This window comes from Pipra filicauda, unplaced genomic scaffold (genome assembly GCF_003945595.2).
Source record: "Pipra filicauda isolate LSUMZ 115617 unplaced genomic scaffold, ASM394559v2 scaffold89_size2521313_pilon, whole genome shotgun sequence".
NCBI lineage: Eukaryota > Metazoa > Chordata > Aves > Passeriformes > Pipridae > Pipra > Pipra filicauda.
In genome coordinates, this window is record NW_024105086.1 from 1,538,563 (window position 1) to 1,556,084 (window position 17,522).

Consider the following 17,522-nt stretch of genomic DNA (forward strand, 5'->3'; position numbering starts at 1 on the left):
AAGAAGCAGCTCTCTAACATACAAACAGGGAGGCTGTGGCACCTTTCAGTGTGGCTTCCTTCCCTGGAAGGTTTCCTACCTCATGGTATTTTGAACAGCAGTGGAATTTGGGAAGCTGTTACCATATGGCTTAACTGTTTTTTCAAAGGCAGAAATGTGTGTCTACTTCTTTTAAAGTATATTGTCTGTGATATGGCTGAATCTGTAGCAGATCTTTAGAAGATACTAACATTTTTTGTTTGCTCTGAAGCCTATAAAATATGCATCCTGGCAACTGCCCTACCTCGGGAAAGGTACTGATGCAAAGTCCTTTGTGCTTCTGTAGGAGCAGTTCCTGTGTGTGACCCAGGGAATCCTGGGTGGCTTGGCAGCCCACGTGGGCTGGGCGTGGGGAGCCTCGAGTGAGCCAAGCATCTGCTCTTGCAACAGGAATTTAATGTGTTTGGGGTGGATTGAGAGACAGGTTTTGTGCAGCTCCCTGGGACAGGTTTGCATGTGAGAGCAATCGCTCTGGAACTTGCTGACGCAGCTGGTTTGAACTGTGGCTTTGAAGTGGTGCTGTGGTGCAGGTTTCTGCTCTTTTCTCATTCCCTGAGCAAAACTCTGGACTGAATAATACCTGCCAGTCTGTGCTCTTTGAGCCCCCTGGTTTCAGGCTCAGGGTGGATCCGGGATGGCTCACTGGAACGTGGGATCTGGGAGCATCCCTGAGTCCTGGCCCCACTGCAGGGAGCAGCTGTCCCACAGTCCTGGCCAGGGCTGGATGCAGCTGTCTGGGGACTGGGCTGCCTCTCCCCACGGCATGAAGGACACAACGTGACAGGCAGTGCTGAAGGGAGTCCCTGGGGATTTATGGCTTCCTCAGCGTCCCCGATACCTCAGTGCAATTGCTGAGGTTGCCTCTGTGGGATTTATCAGAATGTGCTACTATGAGGTCATTTCAGAACCATTTATTTTCCTTAGAAATAGACCAGATTTCCTGTTTAGTGTTTTAACATAATCATGTGTTGCTGGAACACCTGGCTGGGGTCATATCAAGTAAAGCATTAGTTTTTTGGTTTGTGTTTATCGAGGGCAAAGCTATTTGTGATGCAGTCATTCTGTCTTTTTTCCAGAGCATCACACTGCTTTTTGCCCACTTTTAACACTGCAGGGGAATTTGTCTTGGACCTTATTGTGGACTTACAGCTTTATGGATGCAGCTCATGTGAATTACCGTTGTGCTGGCAGGAGCTATTGTTGGTTGGAAAACTTTGTGGTCAGAACTCCATGTTCACGACCACCATTGTTCCATCACAGTCTTAATTCTGAGCTTTGTAAAGCTGCCTCTTGGATTAAAGGTGAGGGATTGGGAGAGAAGAGGGTGAAGCATAAGGAAATGATACAGACTCACAAATTTTGCTCATCACTTGTGTTTCTGCACTGTGGTGCTTGTTCAGGAGCATCTTGGTCCTGTCCAGATCTGTCCAGATCTTGGTCATACTTTAAAAAGCTGCTGATAAAGAAACTAAGGATGACCACCACTTCCCCAGCAGCTTTGAGGCTGGATTATATTCTCGTGATGACTTTTTTAGCTGACTGTGCTTATTTCATTATTTTAAAAAGCTACGTCTTAACAACTAAGAAATTAGTATTTCACTACCCTTGTAAAAAATAGTAGCAAATTAAGTGTTTTGGGATAAATGGGTGATGGTGGTAGTTAGCTGGTTTGCTTTTGTGTGATGAGTTGATGCCTCTTTTATTTTCCCATTTTATGGTACTGCTATGAGTTAGCATCTGGCAGGGAAAATGAGAAGTGGTCTGGGTGTTCAGGTGGCTCACTGTGAACTGTATTGGGATGAGTATGTTATCATAAAATAATATATATTTAGATAACATGATGTCGTTACTAAAATCTCTGTGTTTTTACACCACCTTTGGTTTAGCAGCTGGTTAAGCTTTTTGCCAGAAGGATGTGTGTGTTGGGGATGATAAAAGCTGGTGCTGAGGCTGCTGGTGGCCACACTTCCCTCGTGCCGCGTTTGGAGATAACGGTGCTGTCCCAGAGCCATCCCTTGGTTTCTGCACTGCTGCTGAAACAGGCTGGCTAATACAGTGTGTTCTGTCACAGGAGGAGTTTGAAGACTCAGATGTCCTCTGCTTTTTAAATGTGTCTGCTCATGAACTCTGTGCTGTGAGAACTGGAGGCAAAGGCAATCAGCCGTCCCGGGCAGCTCGGCACAGAATCACTGTGGTCACAGTGTTCTTGTTTCCACTCTGTAGTTAGAAAATCTCCCTTTGAGCAAGATTAACAACTGCCCCGTTCCCTCTACTCTTTGCACAGTTCCCTACTTTCCCTTGAGTCTCTGTAGCTGCAGTTTTAGCTATTTGGATAGAAAATGCGAATTTCTCCGTAAATAACTGAGTCAAGGTAGTTTTCTGTCAAAGATTGAAGAATCTGTGTGGGCACAGCATTTGCAGGTAGATCTTGTGCTTTACTTTCAGGTATTGTTTCAGGTGATGAAAAGCTCTGAAAAGAAAGATTACAAAATAAAATCATACTGACCTTGGTCTTTAGTTTAGAGCATGTGGAGAAATTGCTTTTCATCAATAAGCACATTTCGGTTGGGTTTTGATGGAAGTAAAGAGATTATAAGGAAGGATATGGAAAGGGGCTATAAAATTCCAGCAAGTGCTTTGAGTTCTGCTGTTGTGACGCTGATTGTTGCCCTTTGGCATCGTCCTTTAATAGCATTTTTCGTAGTGGGTATCCAAACATATCTGTGAAACTGATCTCTGCCCTTTGTACTGTGGTTATGTGCTTGTCTGCTGTTTATAACTGCTGCGGTGACAGAAATCCCTTTTTAAAACTGAGACTGAAAATAGGATTAGAAGCTGTTACAAACCTCGAGTTAGAGAAATGAATGTTTGCAGCTCTGGTGGAGGAGGGTTTCTGGGAGCGTGGTGCAGCCTCTGTCCACGAGGTGGCCACAGCCCCTGCCCATCACCAGCCAACCTCCTATTAATTGATGTTCCTCGCTGGCAAAAATGCAGAATGAGACTCTAAATGTAGCATGTCAAACATAATTTCAGTGCTACTATAAGCACTTGGTCTGAGGGAGTAATGGAGAAAACTTCACATAGTATAACTGATAGGAAATTTTCATTTTATTGGGAAAAACTGGGATATATATACACCATATGTACTGTACCCTCCCTTGTCGGACTTTGAAGTGGCTTGTGAGGGAGAGGAGGAATTCTACCTGGCTGTATCTATTTAAACAAGCAAATTACTTCACCGAGACATGTAAAATATTTTGGATGAGTATGTTTGATGCTCTGGTGTAAAGAGGCATTTTGCAGCCCTTCCCAGGGGATCACTGAGTTAGCTCTTGTGCTCAGGGGCACCCAAAATCACCTGCTCTGCACAACTAGGAGAGGAGCTCGCTTGAAGAGTCAGTTATTTTTAGGGAAAGTGTTACAGATCCTGGTTTAAAAACACTTACAGAAACTGCTGCATGAGTAGCCAGTGTGTTTGGCTTGTTGACGTGTCCCCTGGCTGGGCAGTGAGCAGGATGGGGTTTATTACATTTATCAAGGTTAGAGCAGTAACAGCCGATAGTGTGAGTTAAATGCCTTCTGCTGGCTGAGGGAATAGGAACCTTTGCCTCCCCTTTGCTGTGCTCTGGCTCAGCTGCTCTCTCTGCTGCTGCTCGTCTCGACAGCCAAAGTCAGAGCCGTGGGATGCTTTCCAGACATGAATCCCTTTAAGCAAATGTTTATCTGTTTCATTTACCAACTGTTTATTCATCAAGCTCCTCAGTGGGTCAGCACAGCCCTCCTGTGTCTGCAGGTGGAGTGCCCATGCCCAGTGCTGGCACTGTGTTTTAGGGAGTTCCAGAGAATAATTCTAAAGTCAGGATGTGGTCATTTTTCATATGTACAATTTAAAAACTTTGTGATTAGACATGAATATAAACTTTTGTTCTGCTTACAGTTTTCTGTGACTCATGACTACAGAACTGCTTATCTAAAATATATTTTAAAGACCTTCTGTTACATCCTAATCTCTGTTATGTAAAAAAAATATTGGAAAACTTATATAGGCATAATGAGTTATGAAGACTGAAAAATTCAACTTTAATTTTAATACCAAATACTGATTCCTTCCTGACTGCCCAACTTCAACAGGAGTTGTGAGTATCCTTCTTCTGGTCTGGGAGAGGGGGACCTCCAGGTGGAGGAGGAAGAATGTGGGACACAGGGGTTTTATTTCAGTTCTTCCATAGAGTCTATAACTCCTAAGTTTTATTAACTACTAAGGCAGTGTATGGTCTGAGGATACAGTTGCTGCATTCCTGTGCCTGATGCTTTCAGGTGGGGAGGGTGAGGCAGTTCCCTGCTCGGAAACAGGGAAAGCTCAGTAATGGAGCTGGTGGGACACCTGAAATGACCCTTTGGCTGCCAAGTGCCCACCTCTGACAAGCTGTGGTGTGTTTGGAGTCTGATTCATAGCTGGTGTTCCCAGATTTCACTAATAAAATCAAGTTTGTGGCAACTCACAGTCGGAGGATTAGAATGAGATTGGACTGTGTGAGAAATGAGTGCTTTATAAATGTGTTACACATTCAGGCCTTCTGTTTAATTTTCATGGGGTTTGGTAATGACATTTAAAAAAATAAATCAGAGTTTTATTGGTTTTACAGGGCCTGCAATTACGTCTGACCTTTCGTTTGGTATAACAGTCCATATCCGTTATATTGCTAAACAAGGACTATTAAGCCAAAGAACTTTTCTGAAGTAAATCCATTGTAAATTCTGAGACCAGCGTTCATATTGATTTATCTTTTGTAAACACTGGATAAATGCAGCACTTGAAAATTCAGAACATACTTTCCAAGGCCAGGCTGGAGAGGCTGCCCTGTGGTGCATAATGATTGTGTTGTGCGTGTGTTGGACGCTCCCAGCCCACCTGTTCAGGACAGTAAATTCGGTGATGAATGGCCCCAGTGAGCTGTTCCCCAGCATGTGGTCTGCACCATCAGCACAGATATTTCTGTGACTGAGGACGATTCTGTCTAGTGAGAAGTTTAAACAGCTGTATCTTCTAATTGCAGCTTCTATGTAAAGCCCTGTTTTTAAAGTGAAATAATGTTCGTGTTTTAATATTTTTGTTTCTGTGGTTGGTGGTGGTTGGCACTGATGTGATGCTCAGTCGTGGTGGCAGGAGGTGGGAGACCTCTAAAACTTCATTGTCTTCTTTTTTGCTAAAGAGTATTTTGGAGTAATTTATGATGTTGCCCTTTGGACAGGGATTGGGCTGAGTAAGAGGCAGTAGGATGGAGGAGGTTTGTAGTAGGGCTACCAGCTAGGTCTGAGGTGGACATGAAAGTGTTTCCTCTCTCAACATAACCCTTTTGCTATGAAAAGGTACCGTGGTTCTCTGCACTGTACGTGGTGGCTACACTGCATGGTTTAGGTTTTTGCTGGGGTTCTTTGCCACTAGGAAATTAATTTTGCAAAATTCCCTCTTTAAAAAGATGTTAGAAGGTTTCAACAGTTTTTGTCCTTGGATGAACAGGACTGCCCCTTTTGTCTTATTCCACGTGTTGTTTGCTGCTGTTTCCAGTCATGTAAATATTTTCAGAGATATTTTTAATAAATCTTTTTTTTTTCAGGTGAGTGTTTATGCATCAGTTGGATTTCACTCTTTTCACTTTCACAGCTTGAGTGTGGACAGGGTTCTTCAAGTCGGTGTGTTCCCTGACCTGTCTCTAGAATTATGTCTCATAGGTCTGTGTAACTTACTGCAGAACCTGAAAGTAATGCTGAGTGATTAGATGCTGTGAATGAAGTTGGTCACGTTTATTCTTTTTTTCTCTCTCTTTAGGACTTAAACACTATCTATTCTTTCCTTCATGGACTAGACATACTCTCGCATTTCAGGGAGCATCAGCTGAGGTGAGTACTCCACAGCTAGAGTTGTTTAGCATTGTGTATCTCTGACTTTATTTTTGTGGAGATGAGCAGAGCTTTTGTCTGCCTGCACTGGGAGGTGGCAGAGCATTGGCCAAGCCCATTGCTGAGCGCAGTCACTGCAGTAACATGGCATGGAATCCAAACTAATTAGCCTTTCTAAGAAGGAAGGCAGAGCTTACTGCCATTTGCCTACAAAGGACTGTGCAGACAGTGCCCTCTCTTAACTCCTGATTACAAAAGCTTTTTAATGCTTCAGACATTCGGATGATCTCAGAATCCATAAAATGGAAGGCCAACAAAGCATAGAAAGTGCGTTGGAAGTATTTTAGTTCCTTCAGCTCTGTTGCTATGGGTAATTCCAGTGTGTGGGAGTGATTTAAACACTTAGAGAACATGCTGTATATTATCTGTTTGGATAATGAAGAACACCATAATAATTTGAATTTTCTGGTTAAGCACATCTTTTCTTTAGGACAAAAAAAATGGTTGAATTCGAGGTCTTAGAGCTTTAAAGTGGTTCTACTGAAATATGGTGATTAATGGCTCATGATCTTTGGGGAGTAAAATTGAAATTAAACTTCTCTTCCTCCTCCCTCAGAATAATGTCATCGAGTGCCCGCTATGAGAGGTACAAGGGCAACCAAGTCCTCTTTTGGTGAGTACACAGCACTTGTTGGAGTTCTTCAGTAGAAGTGTGAGCAAAAGCACTGTTTTGCATGTTTAATACATGATTTGCTTTTTCAGCCATTGCTAATAAAAGCCTTTACAGCATTTCAGCTTGGTTAAAAGCTTTGGCAGGAGGTGTTTGTAGGAGCAGTGTTGGCATCTGAGGGGTGCCCATGAGGTGTCTGTGTGTGACTGTGGCACCAGGAAGGCACGGGCAGGGTCCCCCCCAAGGCTGGTGGGAGCCGTGGTGACACTCAGTAGGTGGCACTGTGTCCCTGGAGCTGGCACTGCCTGCATCCTGCACGGGAGAGGGATGGAGCTCCAACAACACCTCTTTAAGTTGCAAGAATTAGGATTTGAGCTCAGAGTTCTCTTTGGGTTCCTGCTGGGAGGCAAATATACTTTTGTTTTCTTCGTATTTTAGCATTGTTCATGGTATATTTACCCTCTCACAGCTTATCCTAGCTTTCTGTATAAGGCACAGCTTCCAGCACACCCGAGTCTAAATGAGACACCACCTGCTAGTTGAGGTGGTGGCTCTGTGTGACACACACCCGCTCTGGTGCCAAGTCTGTATGTGTGTTTAGGAATTGTGGGCTGTCCTGTATTTCTAGCTTTATGTATACTTTCACTGGAATAAAATGTTTTCATTGAAAATTAATAACTCCATTTTAATAAAATAAAATTTTAAGCTGACTTACATGTCAAATTGTAAAGTACAAGAAACATTCTGGATGTAGATGTTTTAAAAAAACATCTTGGTAGCATCCAGTTCAAGTGCTCAGGTTCTTACATATCAAACTGCTACAGTGGTAAATCAGTATTTTACTACAGTGATATTTTGGATAATATATTTCTGAGGTGTTGTGAGAAGAAAGTAGATATCAATGATTTCTTTTCTTACAGCTCAGAAACTATTGCAAGATGCTGGTATATCCTACTTTCTGGATCTGTGCTCATGAAGGATTCCATGTTTTTACCACCTTGCAGGTATGTGAAGTTCTTATTATTTAAAATAAGGCAAGGTGTGGTTTTTTTTTTTTTAATAAATGCATTCTATATGTTGGTGTTACTGTAAATTTTTAACAATTTTACAATATTTTTTTCATTATTTTGTTTTTCTAAAGTTTGATAGTGGCTCTTAGAATAATTGCTGCTGCGTGACTGTTTTTAGAGTTTCCTGTGTCAGAAACAACGACTGCAGATCACATGGCTTCTGCCCTTTGGCTGGAGGCTGTGTTTAATGGCATATATGATTTTTCTGTGAAGCAAGAAGAGCCCAGCAGCACTGGTTAGGGAGAGCATATGCCAGTAGTCTGAGTGCACCTCGGGGCTGAGGCACAGGGAACGTTGGGAAATGCTTTCACTGGAGCACATTATTTGACTTGAGCTGGACTTGCTCAAGTAATACCCCGAGTACCCAGAATAATACTCTGCTTGACCTTGTGCATCACTCAGAAATTTTATTTCTCTGTATTTCACTTGACTCAGCACGAGCTGCCCGTGTTAACAGCCTTAATGCCAACTCCAGCTCCAGTACATTTCCATAGGCTTGAATTCCGTGGTGAGTACTGATAAGAACGTTCAGGACTCCATTTTTCAGCTGAGTTCTCTGTTAGCTATAGGCTGGATGTTAAACTCTTAATGCTCTTTGAGTGACTGAAGTTCCTGGAGTGAAGTTGTCCAGAAGAATCTGTGGCTGCCCCATCCCTGGGAGTGTTTAAGGCCAGGTTGGACGGGGCTTGGAGCAACCTGGGCTAGTGGGAGGTGTCCCTGCCCATGGCTGGTGATTGGAACTAGAGGAGCTTTAAGGTTTCTTCCAACCCAAACCATACTATGATGAGTCTGTGATAAGTTCAGGAGTACCAGAAGGGAGGACATTGCAAGCTGATATTTGCATAAAACCTCTCTAAAATCATTGCTTTGCCAAACTTAGAATAAGTCACTTGCCATCATTAAGATTTCTTGTACCTTAAAAAAAAGACAAAATAGATCTGTTATAGCTAATTCACAAGATTACAACTAGTTTTATTATGGATAATGAGGAAAAATAGCTGCTAGATGGTGAAAGGGTCACAGAGTTCTGTTAGATGGAGCTGCTGGCAGGTTGCAGCTTACGTGATTCCTGGGGGGTACTGTCCCTGTAGGTGGTGAGATCACAGGGAAAGGAAGGGAATGCACTCCTGCTGGATATCCAGGGTGTTCAGATCACTTCCATTTCATTTGAATGATGTTTTTTTCTTCAGTACAGTGGGATAAACTTCAGCTGCTTTCCCTGGTCTGAATACCTCATCTATCACATCTGTAGTTGAGGGAGTCACCAGTCACTTACAGGCTAACTTCCTATGAAACAGTGGCTTAGATAAGTTAGTAGTATTCTTTCATAATTGTGATTAGCAGCATTTTAATTACATTTAAAGTAATGCTTAATGTCATGCTTTTTGTCCCCAACCAAGTTCCTGAGCATGTGAGTCATTCTGAAGGGAGGTTTGCATACATATCTATAAGAAAACACAGTATTGCCTTAATTCTCCTTGCCTCAGGTATTCCAGAGCTATTCCTTGTCACAGGAAACAAAGATAACTTGCTGCCATGCTCTCTCTGCCTAATGAGCATATAATCTTGTAAGATACTAGTGAAATAAACTTTAGGGAAGAGTATTTTGGGGGGGATTTATCTGCTTTATCTGTGCTTTTTAATTTTCACAGTAGGAAAGTGGCAGACAAGTGTAGGGAATGAAAAGAAAACCACACCTGAAGTGTTCTGAGACTGCTGAAGGGAATGGAGACATCCCTCCAGCCTCTTGGGTTTCTAGTAGGATTGGTGCTGCCCAGACACTGGCATCAGATAAAGCTCATCTGTTTGACTTGTTAAATATGGTATAAATGTGTCTGCTTGTGAACAGAGGTTGGAGATGGGTGTGTTCTGCACAGGAGTGATGCAGGAGACTGTGATGGCTTTGAGATGGCCAGGGGGTAAATGAATGAGGACCAAAATAGAATCCTTAATGGGAGGAAGGTGGTAACTACCAATGGTGAGAATTTAGGCTTTAATCTGGAGACCTCCTGGAGCTCTGAAAAGGTTAAGAGCCAGGTTTGAATAATTGCCATTCTGGAAGAACTGGATGGATGGAGGCAGATCCTAGGCAGCAAATGGATTCTGGTTTGAAACTCAGTTTGTGTACTTCATAACACCCTCACTCCCCAGTTTCCTCTTTGTCCTGTTGCTGATTTCAACTTCGTATTTGTCCTCTGGAACATTTGACAAACACTTTGTGTTTGAAGAACTCTGGGCTCTCTGTGCTTGAGAAGGGCTTTTTCATTGCCTTGGATGAATTTGTATTCAAGTTGTAGTTCAGAAGTTGGTTTAAAAAGTGGAGGAGTAAATCTTGCACCCAGGTACAGTAAATCTATTCAATGTGCTGACACTGATGCTCATGATGAGAAAAGCCCTGTAAGGTTTTTAAGGTAAGAAGCAGATCAGTCAGTAACACCAGGTACAAAGATGGGATAACCTTGATTGCCCTGTTGCCTGGAGAATGGATTGTCAATAGATTGGGCATGGGAGGACAAGAATTTGCCTCTAACGAGAAAGAGGTGGCTGGAATAAAAAACCAGGATTGATGGATTCATGGAAGGAAAACCGTGTCAGCAAGTCAAAGAGGTTTTGTGTTAACCTTGCTTGTTAATGAAGATAATTCATGTGAACAGGATATTTGAAGGAGATTACTCACAGCAAGATTAGCCATAGGAGATATATCAAGGGCCTGGAGGAACTTCTGAAGCCAATTATGTGGCTGACAGCCTCCTACAGCTGGGAGAATTGAACCTCCAAGGGAAAAACACAAACTCTTGAAACATTCAAGATGTAGTCTTACTAAAAACAAATACTCTCTTTTCTAAACCCTTCCAAAATCTCACAAGTGGAGAAAATTGGAATCATTATCCTACTCATGTAGCGAGTAGGACACTCCCTAAACACTTCCTTTATTCCAAGTGACCTCATGGCTGTGTTGTGGTATCTGTTCACAAGTGCTGGAGATGCATCAGTGACTCAATAAGCCAGTTCTCTTTCTTTTCTTTAATAAAAGGAGAAGACACAAATGCTTAGATCAAGAAAATTGTCATACTGAAAGAGGAACTCCCAGTTTATCATTGTAAACAGCGGCTTGGGTTGAAATTGTTTTAGTTTGTTTTGTGCTAATATTTGCAAATAACAATATTTTGCTGTATTTTGAAACTTGCTGTGACTGTTAATAGTGTTTGAATCTGTTCTGTGTCAATCCCAGTCCCGATGACTGTAGTGTGGATAGTGCTTTTCCTCCCTCAGCTCCCAAGGTCTAAACCCAGGTGTGCCAGTCCACTGCTGTCATACAGTAAACTTAATATCTGACAAACTGGCAGTTGCCCATAAGGTTGTGATTTACAGTCACAGAGTAAGAAATTTAAAAATTGCAGAGGTCTCAGGATGATATTCTCTGTTTGCTTCACACTGGAAAGCTCTTCTCAGCTAACTGTTGTGGATTATTTTTCTGCTCTCATGAAGACAGCTTGAGGCTTCCATCCCTGTGCTTATCAAGACTGATAGATTTTATATTCAGCACAGGATCAAAGCAGTGGTTATTCAGTGCATTTGTGGCTCTGGATGAGGTGATGTTTTCCCTGGGTGTTTCTGTTAAGTGGTGGCTGTAACTTGTAGCGTTGCCTGACAGCCAGTAAGTGAACCAACAACTTGGGAATGCTACCAATAAATGTATTTGTAAAACTAATTAATTCAGAGGGAGTTGTTAGTATTGAAATTCTTCTGGCAGTGCTGGTGCTGGGATGAAAATACTCTGAGGGAGAAGGGAATGTGGCTGAGAAGAGGCAGGGCACTGGTGAGAGGCTGAGTGTCCTGGTCTCCCAAAGTGCAGCTCCTTGTGCTGGAGGTGCTGACCTGGAGTAAGGGCTGGGAAGGTGTAGCAAACTAGGAATACATCTTTCTTGACATGGAACAGTCTTCTAAGAAAACCAAAAGAATGAAGAAAGACTGTGTTCAGACCTGTCACAACAACTATATGACCAAATAATCTTGTCTGTTATTTCCAACCCGACCAGTAACTTCCTTTTGCTCTGTTCATAGTTCCTTACAAAAGCTGCCCTTTAGGGGTTTTATGGACTGCAGGGGATGCTGATTGTGCCACAGAAAATTTTTTACTGGCTAAACTAAAAAAAAGTCCAAGAGAAATGAAATTGGAAGCAAAGGGTCGTGTATGATTTGTTCATAACTAAAATACAGTTTTACTAAGGCTGTCTAATCCCATGGCCTGAAATAGCTGGAAAGCTTCAGAGAAAGTGGTAAGTGAGCCACTGGCTTCCTCAAAGTGTCACTGTGTGCAGAGTATAAAGTAATTAGTACAGAGATCTTGAGCTTGGAGCCTGCAAATTGAGTAGTATGTTACACAGCCTCCAAAATAATTTCCAATTAAAACTTCAGCAGGCTTGAGAGATAAACCTGCTAAATGTTGTTATTAAGAGCTAATGCAGAAATGGGTTTTGATGACTGAGCATTAATTGAAAAGGGTATTTTGCATTCAACCATGTATCTTGTGGTGTCAGGTTTCCTTTAAACCATTTTCCGATGGAGTTAAGTGTTATAATATTTTTTCTAATGAAGTTACTTTGAAAAGCTCAGGACTTCCAGAGCACATAATGAAAACCCTGCCTCCCATTCCTTATGCAACTCGTCTCTTCCAGGCCCAGGTTTTGCACTTGCCTGGAAAATGTTCTTGCATTGAAGAAATCCATCCAGATTACTGGATGAGCAAGGTCATGGGGTTTGCTTTGCAGTGGCAAAAAGTACAATTTGTCTTCATCTTTCTGTTTCTAAAAGCAGCCTGACAGGCAGTTTTGAGAGACCTGTGTATTCATAAGAACAAAATATCTGCAACTCCTTTGCTTATTCTATTGATAAGCTGGTATTTCAGGATCCTGGCCCAGTGCTGGGTGTTCCTGCAGGTAAAGCTCCTGCAGGTAATCACAGATAACTCTTTTATTGACACCAACTTACACAGCCAGGATAATGTTATGATTTTGTAGTTCCTGGAAAGTACAGAACAGAATGTAAAATACCTGACATCCTGCCACTGAAGGCTTTGACGCCCAAAATATCTGAAAATATTGTAGCAGAATATTGTAAATTTGAAGATGCCTGCTAATTAGTGTTGAGGCAAGTAATAAGACATTCAGTCTCAGTCTCCATCTGTTTGTAGGCTGAAAACTCTTCAGGACAGGCTGTGTTTTTACCTTTAATGTATGTACTGTATTCTGAGTAATGCAGAATGAGAAACTATCAGTATTGGATAACTTGAGCATATTGATATCAAGAAATGTTCAAGTAAAATGTGACAACTATTGCTTAAATTTGTCAGTCTTGAAATTCTAGGTGTATTTCAGCACCAGATACTCAGGTTGTCCAACAGCTGGATATGAAGAATTTTTAAACATTTGTGTTCAGAAAGCTCGTAAGTGCTTGTGCACATCCTGTTTAAAGAGCTGTTTTATTATGTTTAAAATAATGTTACATTGGAGGCTTCTCTAAATAGTTTGCTTAGTAAAAGTAAGGGTTGTTATAACAGCTCCAGTCTGATCCCATGGCCTGGACACCCATTAGTGGTTGCTATAGGATATCATGCCAGTTTAACTTACATTCCTTTCTCACATGATGCAACTGCTTAAGCATTTTTAATTATGAGTGGTGGTGAATCAGGAGGAAAACAAGGTTTCTTGCAAATGAGGCATCCATAAATCAAGGATAAACAAAGCTGCCTTTGGTATGTGGAAGACATTTTTTCCCCATGACAGTGTTGCAGGGCAGTGAGTGAATGGCTGAAAATTAATGATGCAGATGTAATAGATGAATATTAAGTTGCAGGAGTGTATAATAAAATTATAAATAAAAAAAATTGTGATGTAGTTTTATAGTACTGACTTTTTCTGGGCTTCCAGCAGTGGGAGGCTATAGAATAATGATGTTAAATTTAAGGCTTATTTAAATCACACATATTTTAACAATACCGATTAAATTAATTGCATCATTTAAAATTTTAACAGTTATACCAGTGGTAGTATGCCCTTTGACATAGTTTTTATTGTAAGTAGAGCTTAATTTACATTAGTTTCATGTTTTCTCACACTTTCAGTATTAATTTAAATTTTTAATTGGATTATTTTTCCTGCTCTCTGCTTGAAAGCACTGAAGTGAGTGTAACATTCTGTACCTTAATGAGCCTTTCCTCATTTTTTTTTTTGTGTGTCTTGCCATGTGACATCAAGAGGACTTGGTGTTTAGGGATGTGGTTGGGAAGGGTGCTGTGATGGTTTGTAAGCAGAGGTGCTGAAGCCCAGCTGGAATGGGCTGCTCAGATCCAACCTGCCCAGGGTGCAAAGCTGGCCCTGGGAAGTGGTCTTTTAGTATCAAAAAAAAAGATTGCCCTACCTCTTCCAGAATTAGATGTACTTTCCAGAGCCCTCACCTTTGAAAACCAGCATATTTTAGGTTTGGGTGGGTCTTCAATGGCCAACTGAAAACCTCCAAGTAATTTGTTGTCACAGAAAGTCCACGTTTACTCTTCTTTCCCAAATGGGTTTTATCTCCTCCCCTTGCAAAGCTTTGTTCAACTGAATCCTTTCCATTTCCAATTAATTGGGAATGAACATTTTTCTGAGGCCTGGATTATAACTGGCAGATTAGTGAAGTCTATTGATGTCAGCAAACCTCTTAACTAGTAGAGAAGCTAAACATTTGTATTCCAGAGAAAAATATGGAATAAGTCATTAAGAACGTTAAAATCTATGTTTCTAAAACACGTTGCATATGTTAATTAAGAATGTTAAAAATGGGTATTTTTGAGACATAGTGGTGGTTATAGCTGGGGAGAAACCATATGCTGCCTCCTCCTTTGGAAGCATCTCTGCTGAGGAATAATCGATAAACCATCCATGCTGTGCTCCAGGAAATAATTAAACTTGACCTATTGACTTGTTAATGTGAGTAGTTTAGGATTAGCAGGGTGGGTTTTGTCTTTGGAACTTAATCCTTTTCCGAGTGTTTGGTTGTTGTAAAGTGCCTGATGGAGCAGAAATGATGGTGCCAAGAGTGTGACCTTTGTTCCCAGCACTCTTCTCTTCCTCCTTAGTGTTTACTGCCATTACTTAATTAGCAAATGCTGCAACGAGAGCAGAGGGGAGCTGGACAGTTGCTGAATTTCAGGAATGTGTTTATGTAAAGCAAAACAAAAAGGAAAACAACCCTTCCTCAACCTCGAGGAGTTTGATAAACTGTTGTTACACGACAAAAACACTGTGCTTGAACAACCTGCAGCAGGAAATTGGAGCCTTTTCCTAACTACAGGAGACATAGCAATAGTAGCAATAATCTGTTTTGTGATAAAACTGATGATGATTATTTCTGTTTTTAAAAAGCTGCAAAAATTGAAACTTCCAGTTGCACGCAATTCCTTTAGAATTTTGGTTTTGGGGGGAAAAAAATCTCTTGTATTTAGCTTTCTTTTGTAAGGAATAGAATTGCAAATGTTTGTAACTTTTTTTCCTTTTTTTTTTTTTTTTTTTTTGCAACTGAAAATGATCCCATAGCAAAGTTGGTCTCACTTTGCTTTTCCGTTTGTGAAGAAATCCTAACATGGAATTTCGGTTCACCTTGAAGTTGGAGCTGACATTAAAAATGACATTTCTGTATTTTCTGAACTGAATTAACTTTTTTATAATAATGACAGTAGTTCAACCATTCTTTTTATGTATTGCAAATACACAAGACTGTCATGCCTGGATCACATGCTGTGTGGAAAAAGCATGAAAGAAGGCATGAAAATTTTAACTCTGAGTTTCTTAGTATAGATGTGTGAAAATGCCAGTTTTCTGTGTGAAACCTGTGCTTCTCTGGTCTGGGTGAGAAAATTTTCGTTGTCGTTTATCACTCCATGGCAATCATGTAATTTAAATATTTTTTTTTTCCTTCAGTAGACCATTAGCAAAATCAAAACTCGACAATGGAAGCTGCTGTTCCCTTGTTAATCGTAATTCTTTATAATAATGGGATTACACTGATCATTTGTTGGAATATTCTGATGTAACTTGGGTAACTTCACAGTTTCATAGAATCACAGAATGGTTTGGCTTGGAAGGGACCTTAAAGACCATCCAGTTCCACCCCCTGCCATGGGCAGGGACACCTTCCACCATTCCAGGTTGCTCCAAGCCCCATCCAACCCGGCCTTGGACACTTCCAGGGATCCAGGGGCAGCCACAGCTTCTCTGGGCAACCTGTGCCAGGGCCTCCCCACCCTCGTTGTAGAGAATATCTTCCTAATATCTAAACATTCCCTCCTTCAGCTTTAGTTTAGTCTAGTTTAGTTCTTTCCCTGTAAGAGCACGTATCCTGCAGAAGTTTGGGAGTGCTCCCCTGACACGCAGTTTATAAGCACGAGTCTTTTAAATGTTTTGTCCAAGGTGGTGTTTCACAGATCTTTGCCATCAAAGTGACCATGGCTCAAATCTTGTGTGACTGGAGTTTCAGATGTACTTTCCAAACATAACCTCACTGAAAGCAGATGGAGCCGACCCACTTTTTAAGGATATGTCTCCACACTTGTCTGAACTCCCTTCTAATTCACACGTTAATCCCTGCTTTGCGTTAACTGATTCTTCGGTTGTCTCACCTGCTGGTAGGTGTTAAAACGTGATTGATGTTGACAGCCCGAGTTTGTAACAGCAGCTACAACTGCTGAACTGCTAAAGCAGGGCTCAGTCCAGCCACCCCCCTGCTCATCACGGGGCTTGTTCCATGGGACACGGGCCTGGCATCGCTTTCCTGTGGGCTCAGGGAGCGGGTGGGTCGAGCAAACCCACCTCAGGCCAGTGGGCCTGGAGTGAGGACAAACTCAATATGTGCAGCCAAGTGCTCTCAATGGCAGGTGCCACTGCAGGCACAGGTGGAGTGAGTTCAGAGGTCTCTGGTCTGTGACACACCCTGTGTCCCCCAGCAGTGTCCAGCTCAGCTCTGCTGGCATGGTGCCTTCTCCAGAGGTGATTCCCTAAAGCCACCTCTGGTGGTGGGTGTCCTGAAGGAAGGTGTCTATTAAAGCTGATGAGCTGAAGCACATCAGGTTGCCTTTAGCTGCTCTCCTTAGGTGCTGTATTACACTGCCCATCACACTTGGTCGCATTTGTGGTTTTTCACACTTCTTAAAAGAGAGCCCATCACGGTGATTCCATCACCTTGTGATGGCACAATAACCAACACAAAGGCAGAGGTCACAAGTTAAGGCCCAATGTTCGAGAAGAGATTCTCTGTCCTTTCCTTTCCTGGGAGGATGAAGAGGTGACATGGAGTTGAAGGAACTCTCCTTAAAAGTACGTGCAAAGTAGTATTTTGGAGTCCTTGGAATTTGCGTATATTTGTTTTTACAAAGCCTATTTAATGTTTAATTAAAATTTACTAGTGTTTTCTTGTCAGAACTGAAATGTGTTATAAGTGATTTTGAGTATCTGCAAGTAATAATGGATTTTACAAAAGAACATTCTTTATATTTAGGCATTACATAGCAGACCATGATGAGCAGTGCTGAATAAATTAAAAAATTATGTTGATGATACTATCTGGTTGGAATTTTTCACACAATAGTTTTCATCAATTTTTTTTGTCCCCTTTTTTTTTTAACAACGTGCACCATTGCCAATTATTTTGGTTACTGAAAAGGTAAAATAGGCTGTTCATCTCATTCTTCTTCGTTTGCTTTTTCCCCATCCCACTCTAGTTTTGGCAAGCAGTCTGGAGGAAAGCGAGGATGCGAATGTATCATATTGGAGCCTTCAGAAATGATTGTGGTAAGACAGATTTTT

General features: G+C 41.6%; 1 protein-coding gene across 4 annotated transcripts in view; it reads left to right on the top strand.

Annotated features, from left to right (window-relative positions):
• RAPGEF6 (Rap guanine nucleotide exchange factor 6) overlaps positions 1–17,522 on the top strand; it is a 113,367-nt gene that overhangs the window by 18,270 nt on the left and 77,575 nt on the right. For all 4 annotated transcript variants that reach the window (XR_003545737.2, XM_027747691.2, XM_027747693.2 and 1 more), the window contains exons 2-5: positions 5,870–5,940; positions 6,557–6,613; positions 7,531–7,614; positions 17,438–17,507. Coding sequence is in view for 3 of the 4 variants with exons in the window: in XM_027747691.2 (XP_027603492.1) it covers positions 5,870–5,940; positions 6,557–6,613; positions 7,531–7,614; positions 17,438–17,507 (282 nt within the window). In the remaining variant the exon portion in view is untranslated. The remainder of the gene's footprint in view (positions 1–5,869; positions 5,941–6,556; positions 6,614–7,530; positions 7,615–17,437; positions 17,508–17,522) is intronic.